The sequence below is a fragment of the Mya arenaria genome, chromosome 2 (genome assembly GCF_026914265.1).
Source record: "Mya arenaria isolate MELC-2E11 chromosome 2, ASM2691426v1".
Classification (NCBI taxonomy): Eukaryota; Metazoa; Mollusca; class Bivalvia; order Myida; family Myidae; genus Mya; species Mya arenaria.
In genome coordinates, this window is record NC_069123.1 from 10,361,476 (window position 1) to 10,381,463 (window position 19,988).

The following is a 19,988-nucleotide window of genomic DNA, read 5'->3' on the forward strand; positions in this document are numbered from 1 at the left end:
AGAGGGCTAAGATTTGTTTATTAAAACAGAGTTACTATATGTACATACAAATGTATAACAAAAAGATCCTATTGCTGTTGCAGTGTTACAAGATCGTCTGAACAAGCAGCAGGATGATACAGAGCAGGAACGCCAGCGTCTGCAGGAGCTTGTAGCGCGTCTAGAGACCCAGATCAGGGAACAAACTCGCATGCTGGAAGAGGTACCTTAACCATCTTGTAAAGTTTATTTCATTGCTTTTTACGGTAGCCAATCAAAATGATGATTTTTCAGCACTGTAAATGTTGAACATTTGCCGTAGCCAACTTTGGTCAAAGTTAGCCAAAACATTTATTGATTGGACAATATATTCCAATAATTACTATCATCCAATCAAAGCACTTAAATATGCAAATGGCCAAAGATAGCATGTAGACTACGGTACTTATCCAGTATATTTTATATTCAGCTGCAGGAAACTAGCCAGTGCAGTTATACAAAACAGTTTTATATTCTTATGACAATACTTTTTTTAAAGTCAAAATGTCTTGTGTTACTTGTAATGATTAAATTAAACTGTTTTAACATCAGGAGCGCTGGAAGGTAAAGCAAGAACAATCCAGACTACAGGGCCTGCAGAATGCCATGGAAGATGAAAGACGGTCTTGGAACGACCACCAGGCACGGGAGAGGATGAACATGGAGAAATCCAGGGTAGGGAGATTTACTGTGGGTGGGGTTGGGTAAAATAGGTGAATCCATGATCAGCTGCAATCTAACTTTTAAATGCCTACAAACACACTAGAGGGCAAGAGAATGTCATAGACTGACAAGCAGGCACTGGAGAGAAAGAACATGGAGAAATCTAAGGTAAGAAGATTTAGCATGGGCAGGGTGAACACACTAGAGGGTGGGAGAATGTCTTGCACTGACAAATAGGCATGAGATAAAATAAACATGCAGAAATCCAGGGTAGGGGAAGATTTTCTATTGGTCGGGTTGGGATTATTATAGTGGGTCCCAGATTGTCTGTAGTCTCAAGGTTTAAGCATGGTGTTAGAAAGGAGCAGGTGCTTCAGAAAAAGGAACAGGGTGCTTTTGGTAAAAATGGGCTCATTGTGCTTGAACATTATGAATTTCACAGAAACTGTTAAGTATTGTGTTTAATTGAAGTAATATTAGGTTTCAACTGTCAAGTAAACAAGTAAGTATCTTTTTATATTCTTATTATACGTTTTAATCAAAACAAACGAAATATGGAGGCAGAAGGTTGCCCATGCTAATCCCTATGAGGGGAGAGGGGTGCTACCAAAACTGGGTGCAGCGCCCTTCCATAACTCTTAAGCTAAAACAGCAAGTCCTCTTAGTGGGTCCTATATTGTCTGCAGTCCCTGGGACAGGGTCATCAGACTATCTTGGAGGTTGAGAGAAGGTCCTTGTCTGACCCTTAGACACAAAGGGCATTGAGATATATTGGGTAAGAGGAGATAAGAAAAGGAAATCTTGGATAGATTGGAAGGGTTATTCTGTTAAATCTGAGAAGTATAAAGGTATGAGGACAATGTTAAGAAATAAATGAAAGTGGCAAAAAAAACATCAAATAAGGGGCTGGTTTGGGCAATAGCTGATATTGTTTCTTTTGTTGAGTTTCTGATAAGACAGCAAATACAAAAGAGAAGACAAAATGATATCCACATTTAGTTATAAATGAAATATTTTGAAAAATTTAAAACTAAGAAATCTCGGTCCATATTTTAGGAGGCCCTCCTAGAGGAGCAGAAGACAACATTGAGCCAGCTGCACAAGGAGCGTCAGGCCCTGGCAGAGGAGCAGGTCCAGTTTAACATGAAACAGAAACTTGCCAGGGAGGAGGGGGCACAGTATACCAGCCGTGTCACTCAGGCCAAGGCCGAATATGAGGCTCTCTCCCGAGCTGTAGCAGAGGCCAAGGACAAGTGAGTGCTGTTATGTTATTTAAAACTTGAACTTGTTAACATAAAACAGAAGCTTGCTTGGGAGGAGGGGGCACAGTATACCATCCGTGTCACTAAAGGCCAAGGCTGAGTATGAGGCCAGGTATAAGTATTTTATTTTATTGGATGAAATCCCACTCATGTAAAAACATTCTCTGTACCATTCATTCAATGATGCAATCTACCAAAATATGTAAGGGTATTCTTATGTTCAAAAAAAGGGATTTTGAAAGGGAAGATTGTAAGCTAATGAACGAATGAACCAAGATGGAGAAGAATGGGGTGTTCTTTAAATAATGATGTCATGTTTCCAGTTAATGATACTTGACTTGTCAGGTTATATTAAACACACAGCATGTCAGAGGGTTGGATTTTTCGATCCAAACTTAATAATAAATGTTTTTTCTTGCATACCTAGAACTAACAATGTATGGAAAAATGGCCTAGAAAACACATTTATATACATTTTACCAAAAAGTATGTGTGACGTTGTTGACATCATGTGGAGAAGTGATTTAAGATCACTGATTATCTAAATATCATGTTTTAACAATAATTTATTTTTATTTCTTATTAAAAGTCTTGAATACTTATATATTCAATTGCGCTTATTGAAATAATGTTTTTAACTTTTCATAGACAATACAATAAAAACAATAAGAAGTAGTGCTTTGTTGCACATGACTCATCTGACATGGGGTTGCCAGAGGGGATTTTTCCAGCATGGCTTAACTGCCGTGTTCAAGAAGTTCATATATTGGATGAGCAAAGAAAGAGCTCAAATAAAAAGAATGAGTTGTTCTTTAAATAACAATGATGTAATGTTTCAATTTATAGATATGACAGCCTGAAGGAGGAGAACAAGATGAAGGAAGATCGTATATAGAATGAGAAAAGAGATGTTATTTACAATTATGTCATGTTTCTATTTATAGATCTGACAGCCTGAAGGAGGAGAACTGGAGAGTGGAACATCGTATATAGGATGAGAGAAGAGATGTTATTAACAATGATGAAATGTTTCTATTTATAGATATGACAATCTGAAGGAGGAGAACAGGAGGGAGGAAGATCGTATACAGGATGAGAGAAGAAGGTTAGAGAAGGAGAGAGCCAAAATGGAGAAGAAGGAAGCCGAGTTGATGGAGTCAGCCCACATGATCAAAGAGAAATCTCAGGATATTGAGGAGGCTTATGCCGTAAGCACATTGTTTTTAAGCCCCACATGTGTGTTTTATATAGGGATTACATGCATTAGATGATTGCTCCTGCTCACAAATGGTTACAATAACCAATTGGATTTAATTCAGGTCAACAAATTATCATGCAATGCCCCCTGTTGTAAACATAGGAACTGTCCATAACTTTAATAATTCTAACAATGGACATGAAAGATTGAAATCAGTTTTTTAGAGTGAAGGCCCAGATGGGGAGAGGATTGATACAAATGATTCAACAATCTATGCTTTGTGTACACGAGAGCAAAAAAATATTGAGGGTATAATGGCCCTGACCGAGGCAATGGAACTGGAGAAAGGAGGAGAACATGGCTCTTGCAGAGGCCCAGAGAGGGGCATAAGATTGACACAAATGTTTAACAATCTGTGTTTTATTGTACAGGAGGGCACTAAGAAGTATGAGGAGGGTATAATGGCCCTGGCTGAGGCCCAGAGACTGGAGAATGAGGAGGGCAAAAGGATCGACACAATCAACCAGCAGCTCAACATCCTCAAAATGAAGGAGAAGGAAATCACTGAGGTCTGGTTTATTTCTAACAATCTTAACAAATAATCACATTGATGTTTTATTTATTACAAACTTCAGCATTATATATTATATAAAGCTCTCAAACTGGACCTCCTAAGATATTTGTATGGCTATAGGTTTTTTATAGACTTAGTGTGTCTTTATCATTGATTGGGATGATTGAAAATGAAGAACTTTGCATTCAACAATTTATGCTGTGCAAAAATAGGTTTTGCTAAGGTTGGGCTTAAAGCATTTTTCAACTGCAACACAGTTATTATACAGGGATTAAGGGAGTTCTTGTGCAGGCCAGTTCCATGACTAATGATTTATTTAACTTTACCAATATATCACTATTTGATATACTGTGAAATCATTAATGTTCGTGGGGCATTAATGTTCGTGGTTTTCGTGGTTTGGGTGAACCACGAATTCAAGATCCCACGAAATATAAACCCTTTATTCACTTTTTCAATTGCCTTGTTACGTATATACTTTAGTATATTCTTAACAGAGGTCGCAGTATACAGTGTTAAAACCTGTCTCACTGAATAACTTAAGATAATTATTCTGTTAATATATTATGTTTACACCTCAGCTTCCATTCCTTAAATGAACTGCCTTTCGGCAATTGCGTTCATCAATCGATGAACGCAACATCTTCGGATATGTTCGGATCGTAATTCATTGCATAACAATATACATGAAAGCTATTGATCTTGTTATTGGTTGTATTGTGTTTGCAAGTCACGTAAAATATAGATCAACATTTTTAAAAGTGTTAGTTTATTATATTTTAAATACATTGGTACCAGAAGTGTTTCAATTTTACATTTTAAAGTTATTTCAAGTGGTTGATCTTTTCCCGCATTATTGTGACGTCATTTGAAAAAAATGTTTCCGGTTATAGTCGGGTGGTTCTATTTACAGAATGGGTAAGAACGGATTACTGAAAGGTTTTCTTAAATGAAATGAAGTACTTTTTTTAACAATTCTTGAATGAAATAATGAACTATTGGTATAAATATAAGGAATGAATTGCGGGGTTGATGTCATTATCTGGGATATGAACGCAAATGGGTTGGTCAAAGTATGCGTGGAGTCCTTCAGACTCCACACACATTGACCAACCCAATTGCGTTCATACCCCGATAATGACACCAACCCCGCAATTCACTCCTTAAATAACTGCCTTTAACAAATAATGAACCAAATCAATTAAATGTGTTTTATGCAGCAAATGACAGTTATAAGCATGTGTTTAAACGTGTGCTGTTAATGAAAATCTCCAAGTTTACAAGATGTGCGTGATGAGTGTCCATACTCAATTTTTTTATTTAATAAAATAATTAATCGATTACTAGTATATTGAAGGTTACTAAGCACCGAATGTGACAATATAAGCACCTTTTCGATGTTTTCACAGTTTGCAAAATTCTTAATTGGCATTCAATGGCATCCCCTATCTGTATTTATGATCAGGGTACATCTTCTTTTATTACCTTTATTCCCAATTAAATCGATAAGTGACATGGGTATATGCACTAATTGGCATGTCGTACCACATTAGCGAGTGTCATAAACCGAGTGACGTAGAAGACGGAAATCACGGGCCAGCGCGTGGATATTATGCAGACAATCTAGGACGATCGCATCTTCGATTTTTTTTTTTCAAAGATGAAAATCCACGAATTCAAGTACCCACGAAATTGTTTTTTTTCGGCAAACCACGAAATTTCATGCCCACGAACATTAATGATTTCACAGTACCCATTTGTTAACAGGAGAAGCTGCGATTGTCGAAGGAGAAGCGTGAGCACGAGAAGTTCCGGAACACTCTGCTGTGTCCCAACTGTCGGCACCCGACCAGACACAATGGTCAGAATATCAACAACACTCAGTCAGGTATGGGACCGGTAGACATTTGTATCTCATGTATTCAAACATGTGTTTTATTACCCACCTTTATACTATTTAAATAATTGCCTTCCCCCCGGTGGTTATATGTTTTACTGGAAAAGCCTTAAGCAATTTATATAAAGTAAATGTTATATAGTTTATGCAAACACAATGGACAGAGCCTGTTGACACCCATAAATGAGTATAGCCACCAAAAAGTGCCTTATAGGGACATTCATTAAGAGGATGATTATTACCTGGTCTGGTAGTACGATCAAATGAGACGATATCAGAGACACAGCTTGCACCTGTTTTATCGTCAAATCTGGTCCTTAACCTATTTACATTTGCGATAATGGCAGACCTTAAAATCTATCTGAAACACTCTCCATAATGGAACTTTGGTTACCCCCCCCTTAGCCTTCAACTCCTATTTACAAATCAGTGATTTTATCTTTAACACTTGCTACCATGGTTATATCTTCCCTTTCAGAGCCCCCACAGGGCCTCTTGATGCCTATGAATGGCCACAGTCACCATTCCAATGGGTATCCCGGCTCTGTACCCCCAGCCTTTAACCCAGCTCTTCAGCTTACAGTCAACACAATGGATGCCGTCACAGAAGCAATCAAATCCGACCGGGCTGTTCGACACTGGAAAATGGAAGCTCTAAAGGTGAGTTAGTCCAAGATTTGAAATTGGCCTTAATTAAAAGATATTTTATTCATCGGCGTATACATACATCACATAAAAGACAAATAGAAACATGCGTGTACACAATCTAGAGAAAACAATCAGAACAAAAGATAAATATGTAACAAAGCACACAATACGAAGATCAATTATTTATTAATCTATTTGCGTTATAATATTGATGAACAAACCAAGTTTTGGAAAGGAGGACTATCATAAGTATGACTATTTAAACCTTAATGAATAAGTTGGTATGATTCATTTTATCAAATTGTAATGTCTATGTTGTTATATTTCAGGATCAGAAATATCTAGAAGAACAAAATCTCTACCTTCACGCCCTGAAGTTTATGCCATACTCCTCTCCCAAGAGTTGAAAACAGTTGGCTGGCCTTATCAGCATTGTGTATAAAACATAGGTAATATGTGTGTAGATGGGTGGCCATTCTCCTTACCCAAGAGTTTAAAACAGTTGGCTGGCCATATCAGCATCAGGTATTAAACATAACATATTTATGTGTAGTTGGAAAAAATCTGCTGGCAATATCAGCATTGCCATTTAAACATTAGTGATAGACATGTAGATAATTGGCCATAGTGACTTTTACATTTAGGAAGAGAAATTAGATAGTGAAATAGTCACCAAGGGAATTTGTATATATATTTATGCTGTGTGACTTTTCAGAATAAAAAAATATCAACACGTCCAAGAATACACAAAACATGTAATTGTCTGATTGCTGAAATGAGTGTCATGATTTATGGTCAGTTATTGAACTGTGCTTGTAAAAAAATTGTGCCAAGTATTTTTATTATGTATTAGGACATGAAAAAAAATTGGTTGCAAATTACATTGATTATAACGGCATGGGCTTTGGTAATTTTACATTAGGTGTAAGGTACATCAGGTTTTTGACGATAGATGAAATCATGAAGTTATTCGCTAAACAGCTTGAGCTCAAGTATACTTTACAACAGTTGTATTCAGGGTTTATTTATTGTATTGTAATTTTTTTATTTTTTTTAACTTTTGAAACTTCAGTCCCATTTACTTGATAGCATCTACTGTTTTTCGAGTTTTTGTAGATGTTTAAGGTTGGGTGTATACTGGAGTACATGATTCACGTAGTACAAGCGTGCCTTATTAAAATAAGTGTTAAAACTCAAATTTTAACATTATTCTGTTTTCTATAGAAATTACTGAAGTTTACTATAGATAGTAGCTAGTTATTTTCCCCGGAATATGATTAAAACTATTGCCGTCATACTATGGATAATTTAAGTGGACTCAGAATAAACTGTTAAAGTTTTGTTTTATTTGCTGTGTACTAAACACAGTGACACAGAAATTTACCAGATTTGTCTCCTGTATATACCAGCTTGACTGTCATAGCGTATTATTTATAGTAAAATTCAGTTAAAAGGAAACAATACGAGTTTTTAAATGGAGATGATTCTTGCAGCATCTATTTTGATTGCATATCTGTGATAAGTTTAACATGATTTATACATAATTGTTCATGTCCATGTGATATTTATATGCATTTTGTGTAGCATTAAGTGTATCTTAGTTTATTTTACATCATCTACTGTATGTTTATGAATAATAAAATAATAATAAAAACATAAAATGCAGACTTTGATTTGCTCACTTTTGTTAGTTTAAACATGAACATATATTTTACAAGAATTGTGAAGAAAGTTTTGATAACTTCTACTAAGTCACTCTTGTTGGCACAATGTTATGCGAGAATGTTGTGGGGGAAGCCGGAGTACCCAAAGAAAACCCACTTGTCCAGCTTAGTGACCACTAACCAAACTCAAATGCTCCCGGACCGGGAAACATGTGTTGCCAGCCAGAGTGAGTAGCAAGACTTCAACAATCATTGCGTATTGCCTGTATTAAATAAATAAAAGCATACTTAGTTGTTACTTTGAACGCTCAGAAAAAAATCGAGGGTTGTATACAATTTGGACAATTTTTCGGTTGTTAATTATGTCAGAGGTATTCTCGTTTCATTACAAGTATGTCTCCCCCCAGAAATGGGGAGACATATTGTATTTTCTATAGCTGTCTCTGTCCGTAACAAATTGTGTCTGCTCTTGAACTGCTTGAAGGTTTTTGAAATGTTCAAAAAATGTTCACCACAAGAAGACGATGTGCAAAGTGCATATTACAACTAGCATAGTAAAGGTCAAGGTCACAATTAGAGGTCAAGTCATATAATTACATCTTGTGTCTGCTCCATTTCTTGTGAGCTGCTTGAAGGATTTTGAAATAACTCGTCACAAATGTTAACCATATTGAGATGAGCAGAGCACATGTTACAACCAGCTCGGTTAAAGGTCAAGGTCACAATTAGAGGTCAAGTCATGACTGCATCTCGTGTCCGCTCCATAACTCTTAAAACCGCTTAAAGTAATAACCACAATTGTTCACTATATTGAAACAATGTGTAGAACGCATTATTCAATCAGCTTGATTCAATGTCAAGGTCACATTATGAAGTCAAAGGTCATATGACTATGTTTTGTGTCCACTACATTTCTCCTGAACCGCTTCTTCACATTACCGCCAGTACATATGGTTTCCACTCCACAAGCGGATTAAGAAGGGGGGGGGGGGCACCCAGAATGCACACTTTTTATTTCAATATCGGAGATAAAAGTAATAAAATACGCTTAAAATGCACCATTTCCGGCTACAAAATGTTCAGATTTTCTTTCAAGTTTAACTAAACACCCCTGTAAATGGTGTATGCCATATGCGTTCGGCTCTGAGGGAGGGGCGTATGTCAAAAGGATGCGCCCCTAAGTTACACCCCCTCTAACATCAATTCCTACAACCGCCCCTGCGCTCCATATGTCTTGAAACACCTGAAGGATTTTTTTCATAACAGAACTTTCTGTTAGTAATGATAGTGTCAGCAAAAATAGGTTCTTTGGTGAATGTCCCAATGTTTTTGTTTCAAGCGTTCTATGCTTTCCATACATGTATATATACATTTTTCTATTTCTGAATATCAAATGTTAAGGATCTGAGACAACAGTAGGGAAATCTCTCTTGATTACAAAAACAACCTTCTTTAAATTCTTTCTGTGGAACTTTTGTTAAAGTGCCATAAAACATTTACCCCCAAATAAAGTGGTTATTACTAAAACCTGGGCCACCTTACTAATGTACCGTACCCCTGTTAATTATATACAAGTTCAATGTTCAGGTGTATTAATGTATTTGTATAATAATTACTCTTTTTTCCACAATAAACCATATTTCACAAAAAGGCGTTTATGGCTGGTTTGTATAGCTGGTTATTGTATGGCTTACACACCTGATATAATACAGATTAAATTTCAATTTAATGAATGAATGTTTACACATAACTGTATTTGTTTCTAACGAAAACATATATTATTGCAGTGTAGCGACTTGGCGACTATAGCGAAAATATTACAAGTCGCATTTGAGTTAACACCCTAAATGTTTACAAACCGAATTTTTATTCAAGAAAATGATATGCAACGTTTTTATTTAATGATCAAATATATATACATAAAAAATATCAAACAAAATGATGGTATTAACTTGTTACACATCCTGCATCTTCTATGCACAAGGTCTACGTTACTAAGTCGCACCCATGGTCGCTTTTTTAAGCTATCTATTTACTCTTCACAATGTCAGCGCAACAGAGATGACACCCATGATATATTACCTTTTCACAAGGTTAGCCTATATATTTTCTATATTGCACGAAACACTAGATCATCAGTTTTGAACATTTTGATTTCTTTGCCTTCTTCGTCGTCACAAACTAGAAATTTATCAGATAATGCGTCGTAATCTAAAGCCATTGGCGCCTTTAGAACGGTTCCTCTTGATGCATCTTCTTTGCATAACCCTAGAAGTTTTCCAGTCAGGTCCACTTTTGCAAATTCTTGTCCTTCATAGCAGCACACAAACAAATTACCAAGTGGCCCTACTGCAAGCCCCATTGGAATTCTAAGTTGAGGGTGTTCTAATACCCATCTTATTCCCCCTTCAAATGTTAGGCCAATTACAGTATTGGTACGTGCAAGCGATATAAAAAGCAGCCCACCATTTCTTTCGGCATGCATTTGTGTATTTGCTATTGTTTCCTTTTCCTCTTTCAAGTAGATATTAGAAAATAGCTCTCTTTTTCACTCCAAATGCAGCTCTTACAATATTTGTCTTATCACTATCTATGCAATAAACATAGATGTTTGGTAAACATAATATGCTAAAGGTCAGTCCAACAAAGGGCAAATCTATTTCCATATTGTTCCATTCTGTAATATTACTCCCTCTGACTTTATAAAGTTTGATTTGCCTCTCAGTTTGAAAAGACACGACTATAGTATGTGAATCAACGATGGCTATGTTAGAAGGCTGATGTGGTAAAAGCCAGCTGCTTGTCGTTTTCAAAAATTTGGTATCAAAAACAACCAATCTCTGATGACTGTCATCAAGAAGTACAATGTCCTTTTCATTGATCATATCAACCTCTTTGGGTTGTGGGTTACATGTGTATTTCGTTGAAAAGTATGACGGAAAATCAACCCACAGATCTGGTATTTTCAATTCAGCCTTCATGGCATCGATGCTGACGGCCAAATGTTTGGAAGTGTCTGTGACACTATGTTCAATCTTCTTCAGATGCACAGTCGTTTCCTTTGCAGAAGATTCTAACTGAGCTGTAAGAGTCTCAAGTTTTTTGTTGAAATCAGCAAAAACAACAACAGATTTGCCATCAATATCATTATCAAAAGAATGAAGAAATTCATACAACCCATTCGCATTTGCTTGCAAACTGCTGTAAACATTCTGGGGGATGTTCGTTTCCTCATCTCTGTTTCCTTTGACTTTGTTCATTTCAACAGAAATCTTTTGTTGATATTCCTTGAATATTGCCGATATATTTTCTATTTGACTAGCCTTTCGTTCATGAGATTGTATTTTTGAGCATTTTTGGGACAGCATATGTATTTGATTTAGTTTCTGAGCTCTATCATCAAGGCAATGAGGAGTGTTGATATATTCTCTGAATGACTTAACAGCTTTGCAATTCTTGTGGTTAGTAATTGTGCACAGTGAGCAACCCAACGAATTATGATCCAAGCAAATGTATTTGAGCTTTTTATCGTGCCCTTTGCATTTATAGTCAATGCTTTCTTCAATGAATGAAGTTGATCTCTTATTAGCAAGTGTAATAAGCACGTGCTTCTTTAGTTTCTTGCTTCGTTTATGAAATTTTGCGCAATTGTTACACAGGTGCTCATCACAATCACCACAAAACACGTCAGCTGCTGTATCCGTACTGTACCATCTAAGTTACTGGTACATGGATCACACTTTATTCCACTTGGAGTTTGTTTGTCCATGTCCGCAAACGTTTTTACTTCTTTTCCCTTTGTCAACTGTTAAATAAAGTCTTCTATACTGTCAATGGATAATTCTTGATGACAACTGGTTGTCGACACAATGGACACGGAAATGCACTCTTGTCCTTTTCTGTTGTCAAGAACTTCTCGATATATTCCTCAATACAGTCAGCACAGAAGTCATGATCGCACAGGAATTATCTTGGTTCCTAAAATGGTCCAAACACGCTGAACAAATATTGGTAGCGTTTTCCGCCTTCTGACATGTTGCCATTTTTCAAAAAAATCAATTTATCACATGTTTACGCGTTATACCCATTACGAATATTTTTAATTATTTAATTATCTGGTTCCGCCAACCAGATAATGCAGATCACTAGTCACAGAAATACTATGGGGAAGACGTTACTAATGTTGTTAGAACTTGTGTCCAACCCATTTGCTTTTTGTATACTCTATATTATTGTTGTAAATACCGATTATGTTGAAAGAAAAAAGGCAATAAAATATGTTTAAATCAAACAGAAATATCCAGTCAGTCAACAAGTGACAAACAACACAAGAACATTTCAAACATCTCCATCTTGACAAACACAGGCAATATGTAATCAATGCCATTTGCTTGCCAGTTTAATCAGCTGTCGGTTACAAAATACAAAAGTACGAATTCCGCAGCACAAGCTTCTTCTTACACATCCCATGGCGGCTAGAAACATCATGTTCTCTGGAAACATTCTTGGTGGAACTTTTTCAACATCAACATCCATGCAATACAGAGTAAGGTTTCGCCGTAGTCATCTGCATGTTGTGAAACTCCATGTACACTATGAAAGCCGTAGGCTGAGGGTGAGCTATTAGGATCGATGAATGTCCGTCATCTTTCGTCCGTCCACACTTAGTTAACACTCTAGTGGTCACAAGTTTGCCTCAGTTGTCACAAAACTTGGTCAGGATGTGTGCCCCAGGAATTACTCGGACGAGTTCGAATATGGATAATCTGAAAAACTAGGTCACATGACCCAAAAATAGAAAAATCATGTTGACACTCTAGACGCTACTTTTTCAGTCCAAATAACCTGGAAATTTGTCAGAAAGGTTGTTTAGTTAGTTTCTAGCTCAAGTTCAAATATGGGTCATCTGGGGTCAAAAACTAGGTCACAGAGACCAAATATGGAAAAACCTTGTTAACACCCTAGAGGTAACATTTTCAGCCCAAATATGCTGGAAATTTGTCAGAAAGGTTTTTTCGATGATTTCTACCTCAACTTCGAAAATGGGTGATCTTGGGTCAAAAACTAGGTCACAGAGCCCAAATATGGAAACACCTTGTTTACACTCTAGAAGAAAGATTTTTCGCCCAAATATCCTGGAAATTTGTCTGAAAGGTTGTTTCGTTGATTTCGAGCTCAAGTTCAAATATGGGTCATCTGGGGTCAAAAACTAGGTCACAGAGCCCAAATATGGAAAAACATTGTTAACACTCTAGAGGTAATATTTTCAGCCCAAATATCCTAGGAATTTGTCTGAAAGGTTGTTTCGTTGATTTCTAGCTCAAGTTCAAATATGGGTCATCTGGGATGAAAAACAAGGTCACAGAACCCAAATATGGAAAAACCTTGTTAACACTCTAGAGGTAACATTTTCAGCCACATTTTCCTGAAAATTTGTCAGAGAGGTTGTTTCGTTGATTTCTCGCTCAAGTTATAATATGGGTCATCTGGGATCAACAACTAGGTCACAGAGCCCAAATATGGAAAAACCTTGTTAACACTCTAGGGGTTACATTTTCAGCCCAAATATGCTTGAAATTTGTCAGAAAGGTCGTTTTGATAATTTTTAAGTCAAGTCCGAATATAGGTCATCTGGGTTTTTTATTGTTTTTTTTTTTTTATTTTTTTTTAAATCATTGAAGGTACCAACTTCAAACTTCATTAACTTATTCACAGTAAGTTGCGATTTTTTTGTGACGAGTTATATAAATCCAACCTTAATATTGTAAGAGTTATTGCCCTTTGTATCCTTTTAAACAAATACATATTTGTCATGTGTTTACACGCCTGTTTAAAAACTGGACATATAATAGTTCCACCTATGGTGTATGGAAGGGCAAACAGGCACCATCCGGTATGTAGTCCGATCAATAACGTTTGAACCCTTTGACCAATCATGACCAAATTTGGTCAGAATGTGTATGAACGTGTTTGATAATTAGCAAAATTGCTCTAGGAACCCAAGATTTATTGCGCTTTAATTATAGAAATTACCTTAAATTGCTCTTGTCCTATCAATAACTTTTTTAAGCTTTTGTCCAATAATCACAATATTTGGTGTGAATGTGAATGGGCATAAAAATAATACACGCATAATACATCAGAGAAGCCGATCCCTGTTATTGCCCTTTAATTAACAAGAAGTATATAGCACAAAGTTTTAATCAGGTGAGCGATATAGGGCCATCTTGATCCTCTTGTTTCGAATAAGGAACTACGAATAAGGAACATGGCGCTTAATCGTTCTTCCTTATTACAACCAAAATCAGAACAGAAGTATTGAAGTTTTAAAATTATCATTTCTTCGTCTATTTTTCGTTTGGCTTTGCAAAATTGGTGAATATATAAGGTTGCCTTGTTTTGTATACGGTACGTTGGGCTTAAATTGATTGACAATACACATTATTTCATCAAGTTGTTTAATTCTTATGAAAAGACGAAACACATTACAAAGAAGTGATTTTATGCCTATCTGCAACTAGTTCCCTTTTCCTTATTCGAAAAGGGAATAAGGAATACGGAACTAACTTACCGTCCATTAGACAAGTTTAAAATTCTGAAATAATCAGATTTGTCAAAATTATGCGATTAAGCATGTACAAATAAACATAAAACAAAAGTAAGCAAATCCAAGTTTGCTTTTTTTAAAAGTTTTATGCCGGCAAGGACAGCATACAGTAATCGGACTGTCTGTCCGTCCGTTCGTTGGTCCCCGCGGTTTCCGATCAATATTAGAAGAATTCTTACGCCTAGTGACTTCAACATGTGAGGCAAGTTAGCTGTGACCAGCAGATGCACCCGATATGTTTTGAGGTCAGTGGGTCAAAAGTCAATGTCGTAAGGCGTCATTCCGTACACGCGACTTCAGATCAATAACTGAATGACGCTTAATCCTATAGTGACATCAAACGTTGTATGCAGGTTGGTCATCACCAGTAGATGACCATTAATCTTAAGGTCAGTCGGTCAAATGTCAAGGTCATGGTGACCTTCAGCTTTGAATCGGTTCCCGATCAATAACTTAAGAAAGTTCTATCGGGACCTTTGATTTGGTAGGAAAAAATGGTCATGACCAGCAATATACATTTTGAAGTAAGTGAGATAAATGTAAAGGTCGTGGTGAACAGCAGATGAAACCCAACAATGTTGTGGTCAGTGAGTTAAAGGTCATGGTGGTTTCATAGCCACCTTAACCTGAATATAATGTTTCCGATCTATAACCGAAGAACGCTTGATTGCTCTGACCTTAAACATGGTAGCCAAGTTTGTCAACACCAGTCGATAAATCTTCTTGATTTTGATGTGAGTGGGTCAAAGGTCAAGGCCATGTTGAAAATCCGTTTCCGATCAATAATTAAAGAGATCCATTGAGATTTAGGGTCAGACTTTTCATCAATATGAATGTTCAAATATGGCCCAATAAACACGTACAGTCTTGCCCTAAATCTCGATGATTATGTTAAAAAGATGTTCGCCAGTGTTAATGCTGTTTTCTTACCTTTGACATTGTGGCCTCATTTTTACTTGACCTATAAAAGCATTTGGCATATAGTTTCAAACTTAGGTTTTGTGCTTCCGTAAGGAACCAAGATATTTATATTTGTCCATCTTCAAATCTGGCCTTTAAAATATTTCAACATTTAAAATGTTGAGTGTACACTAATGTCAAATGCTATAAAATTATAAAAACCCTCACTTCCTTTATTAATGCATTTTTGTGTAAAACATTTAGGTCGGACATGCTTATGGACAATGTCCAGTCAAAAGTATGTCACTAGGTCAAATGTCAGGGGAATATTTTAAGCATTAGAGTCCTCATTTTTAACACATTATCCGGGTTTTCAATAAGTATACTTGCATTCTACTTACATTTAAGAGTTAAAACGGAGTATTTTTTTTATTGGCCTGATAAATTAATGGCAAATAAAATTAATGGAATCACTCAGGCATGACTTAGGATAAGCACAATATTTAAATTGAATACGAGTCTAATGATGACACTCAAATAACTCCTTGGTCAAGCTTTAAATCACCAGCAGACAGCAACAGATCAAATTTCTTTGTTTTATTTTCAATTTATACATGTACACCTATTTTAAAGTAATATTAATTAAACATAACTAATGTATTAGCTCTTTTGAGAGCTTTCAATATTAGTAGAAAATAGCTCTATCTAGAGTGGACCAATACTTCAGTTACAGGTTTCAAAACAACATCAAGATAATTGTTATAACAATTTATGTATAAATAATTAAATATACAGTTGTATACATATGAGTTTTCACTTCTACATGTTTAACCAACACAAAAATCAACATACATATCAACATTGCAATTATTGATGAATTCCTCTTAACATCATCTTATCAAAATATTTATATATTATTACCGTAATTTATACATTTTTTAAGCTCTAACATTTGACAATAACTAAGTGCAAGCTTACAAAATGGAATCAAACGTTTCGTTTACCAGTTGCAAATCCAACAAAGGGCAATTCCACTTCCATAGTGTGCACTTGTGTAATACTACTGCCTTTGACTTTAAATATTTATATTTTTGCTCAGTTTGAAATAAAACTATTTGAAACTATGAAGATACTGTATTTGAATCAACAACTGCACAGTTAAAAGACTGATGTTGTCAATATAAACATTTCGGTTAACACCATTACTGTTTACACTCCAATAAATTCGATGTTATTATTTAATATTCAAATGTATACATAAAACGTTTCAAAATTAAATAATGATATAAACTTTTCACACATTCTTGTTTATTCTTCACAAAGTCAACATTGGTGAGATGCCACCAATGGTCGTTGTTTGCTGTATATGCTCTATATATTTTCTATATTGCATGAAACACTAGATCACCAGTTTTGAACATTTTGATTTCTTTGCCTTCTTCATCGTCACAAACTATGAATTTATCAGATGATGCGTCATAATATAATGCCATTGGCGCCGTTGAAAAGTATGAAGGAAAATCAACCTTTCGAACGGTTCCTCTTAATGCATCTTCTTTGCATAACCCTAGAAGTTTTCCAGTCTGGTCCACCTTTGCAATTTCTTGTCCTTCATAGCAGCACACAAACAAATTTCCAAGTGGCCCTATTGCAAGCCCCATTGGCATCCTAAGGTGAGGATGGTTTAATGTCCATTTCATTTTTCCATCAAGTGTGAGCCCAATCACTGTATTTGCACGTGCAAGAGATATAAAAAGCGACCCACCTCCAGTTTTGTCTGCATGAATTCGTGTATGTATTGTCGTTATCATTTCCCTTTTCAGGTGTATATTAGAAAATGACTCTATTTTGTTCCTTGGAAAGTCAGCTCTAACAACATCTCTCTTATCGCAATCTAAGCAAAACAGGTAACTGTTAGCGAATTTTTTTGTAAATGTCAGTCCAACAAAGGGCATTTCGAGCGCTAAATTGTTGTATTCTGTTAAACTACTGCCTTTGACTTTAAAAACTTTGATTTTCCGCTCAGTTTGAAATGACACGGCTATTGTATTTGAATCAACAACCGCAAAGTTAGAAGGCCGATGTGAAAAATGCCAGCTGCTTGTCGTTTTAAAAAGTTTGGTATCAAAAACAACCAATCTCTGATGACTTTCATCAAGGAGTACAATTTCCTTTTCGTTCATCATATCAACTTCTTTGGGTTTTGGGTTGCATGTGTATTTCGTTGAAAAGTATGAAGGAAAATCAACCGACAGATCTGGAAATCTCAATTCAGCCTTCATGGCATCGATGGTGGTGGCCAAATGTTTGGAAGTGTCTGTGAGACTATGCTCAATCTTCTTCAGATGTACAGTCGTTTCCTTTGCAGAAGATTCTAACTGAGCTGTAAGATTCTCGAGTTTTTTGTTGAAATCAGCAAGAACCACAACAGATTTGCCATCAATATCATTATCACACGAAAGAAGAAGTCCATGTAACCCCTTCGCATCTGCTTGCATAGTGCTGTAAACGGTATGTGTGATGTTCACACTTTGGTCTTTTTTTCTTCTGGCTTTGTTCAATTCTACTGACACGGTTTCTTGGAAATCTTTTAAAGTCGAGGCTATACATTCTATTTGCATAGACTTTACTGCATGTGATTGCATTTGGGTACATTTTTGAGACAGCATATGTATTTGATTTAGTTTCTGAGCTCTACCATCAAGACAATGAGAAGTGTTTATATATTCTCTTAATGACTTTACATCCTTGCAATTTTTGTGGTTAGTAATTGTGCACATTGAGCAACCCAACGAATTGTGATCCAAGCAAATGTACTTGAGCCTTTTATCGTGCCCTTTGCATTTATAGTCAATGCTTTCTTGAAAGAATGAAGTTGATTTTTTTTCAGCAAGTGTAATGAGCACATGTTTCTTGAGTTTCTTGCTTCGTTTATGAAATTTTGCGCAGCTGTTACACAGGTGTTCATCACAATCACCACAAAACACGTCAGCTGCTGTATTCGTACCATCTAAGTTACATGGATCACACTTTATTCCAGTTGGAGTTTGTTTGTCCATATCCACGCACGTATTTACTTCTTTTCTCTTCGTCAACTGTTCAATGAAGTCTTCTATACCTTCAATGGAGAGATTCTTGATGACAACTGGTTTTCGACACAATGGACACGGAAATGCACTCTTGTCCTTTTCTGTTGTCAAGAATTTCTTGATATACTCTTCAATACAGTCAGCACAGAAGTCATGATCGCACGGGAGTTTTCTTGGGTCTCTAAAATGGTCCAAACACACTGAACACATATTGGTAGCGTTTTCAATCTTCTGACATGTTGCCATTTTCCAAAATCAACTTTGTACTTTCGTTTTGATAAGGCTGCAAGTTTAAGCCGGTTTACCTTTATACCGAGCGGCGATTTATAAACCAATACACAGTCTCGTCTCTCTGGGCGGCGTTTCCTTTTGGCGGTTTTGGTCCACCCAGATATGTTTTTCGGACAACTTTTCTAAATTACCTTTTGAATAACTCAGCAATATTTATGGCATTTTAATAAATGCCCGTTTTTCATTCAAACGGTGTTTGTTTTCCTTCAATCCATACTAGTTCGACTTCCCTGTACATAACATAACTTTGACCTTGGACAATTACATAAATAAATCAATAACATACGCACGATTATTCATTTGTACCCCAAATCTTATCTGGGAGTAAGACACGACCTCTAAACGCCAGCTCCACCACTTTACGGTGATGCAAAGAAAAAGAGCTGTCGACACTTCCGTGGTGGAATTGTGCCCTATGTTTACATGAACAAACGTGAGCATGATTTATATTTTATTTGATAATTTCATTTAACGGACATATTTCGAAAATCGGAGAATGTGGTACCGTGTAAGAACACTTTCGGATAGGAAATTAATACATGTTTTGTTTCCCTAAATTTAAGTTTTAAAATAGAGACTGTTATTCTACTGTAACAAAAATCTGATCATATGTTATTTAGAAATGAGTTATTGTAAAGATTAGACATTATTTCTACCTGAATCATACTTTGCTTACAATTAATAATAATGAACTAATTTGATGTTATACTTGGTTTTATTGCTGTTTTACCATGCTCTATGCATTTTTATCTGATTGTCAAGTATAATTTTTGCATTTTTATCGTCTGCTTCTTGGTATTTGTCGGATGTTTGGTATTTGTCGGATGGCCCTTACTAAGAGGTCACGTGACACTGAAGGCGTAGTGACAATTACCTCCCTTGTTAATCACCTTTGTCAGTAGCACTTTGGAAACCTTGTTTTGAGGCAATATTCAAAATCCAAATTAATCATTTCTTGCTTCAAATGGAACCAAAAAAACGTTTTCATGCTTCATTCAAGAAATAATGCTGCACTCTTCTCAGAACTATTTAAAGGAAGATTTGACTATTACATCCACAAATGATCACATATCTATATGTGAATTATTTTCACTACACAAATTATTTTCATTACGCACATAAAATACATTGCAATTTTACTTCATTAAACTGAGGCCGCTCGTGTAAGATATGTTCA

At 36.0% G+C, this 19,988-nt stretch overlaps 2 protein-coding genes across 4 annotated transcripts in view; one reads left to right on the forward strand and one right to left on the reverse strand.

Annotated features, from left to right (window-relative positions):
* The window catches only part of LOC128211321 (fas-binding factor 1-like), a 41,642-nt gene extending 33,717 nt beyond the window's left edge, over nucleotides 1–7,925 (forward strand). For all 3 annotated transcript variants that reach the window (XM_052915987.1, XM_052915997.1, XM_052916006.1), the window contains 8 exons: nucleotides 84–202; nucleotides 571–693; nucleotides 1,738–1,934; nucleotides 2,986–3,151; nucleotides 3,573–3,710; nucleotides 5,483–5,603; nucleotides 6,091–6,272; nucleotides 6,590–7,925. In XM_052915987.1, the coding sequence (XP_052771947.1) occupies nucleotides 84–202; nucleotides 571–693; nucleotides 1,738–1,934; nucleotides 2,986–3,151; nucleotides 3,573–3,710; nucleotides 5,483–5,603; nucleotides 6,091–6,272; nucleotides 6,590–6,667 (1,124 nt within the window). In that variant the 3' untranslated portion in view covers nucleotides 6,668–7,925. The remainder of the gene's footprint in view (nucleotides 1–83; nucleotides 203–570; nucleotides 694–1,737; nucleotides 1,935–2,985; nucleotides 3,152–3,572; nucleotides 3,711–5,482; nucleotides 5,604–6,090; nucleotides 6,273–6,589) is intronic.
* An 8,137-nt stretch (nucleotides 7,926–16,062) lies between these two features.
* Nucleotides 16,063–18,790, reverse strand: LOC128220739 (uncharacterized). The gene has a single exon (XM_052929247.1). It carries the CDS (start codon nucleotides 18,764–18,766, stop codon nucleotides 16,814–16,816), a length of 1,953 nt encoding a protein of 650 aa, XP_052785207.1. The 5' UTR covers nucleotides 18,767–18,790; the 3' UTR covers nucleotides 16,063–16,813.
* Between the last annotated feature and the right edge of the window lie 1,198 nt (nucleotides 18,791–19,988).

Coding starts and splice junctions, on each gene's coding strand:
- LOC128220739 (XM_052929247.1), bottom strand. CDS start 18,766: ATGGCAACATGTCAGAAGATTGAAAACGCTACCAATATGTGTTCAGTG.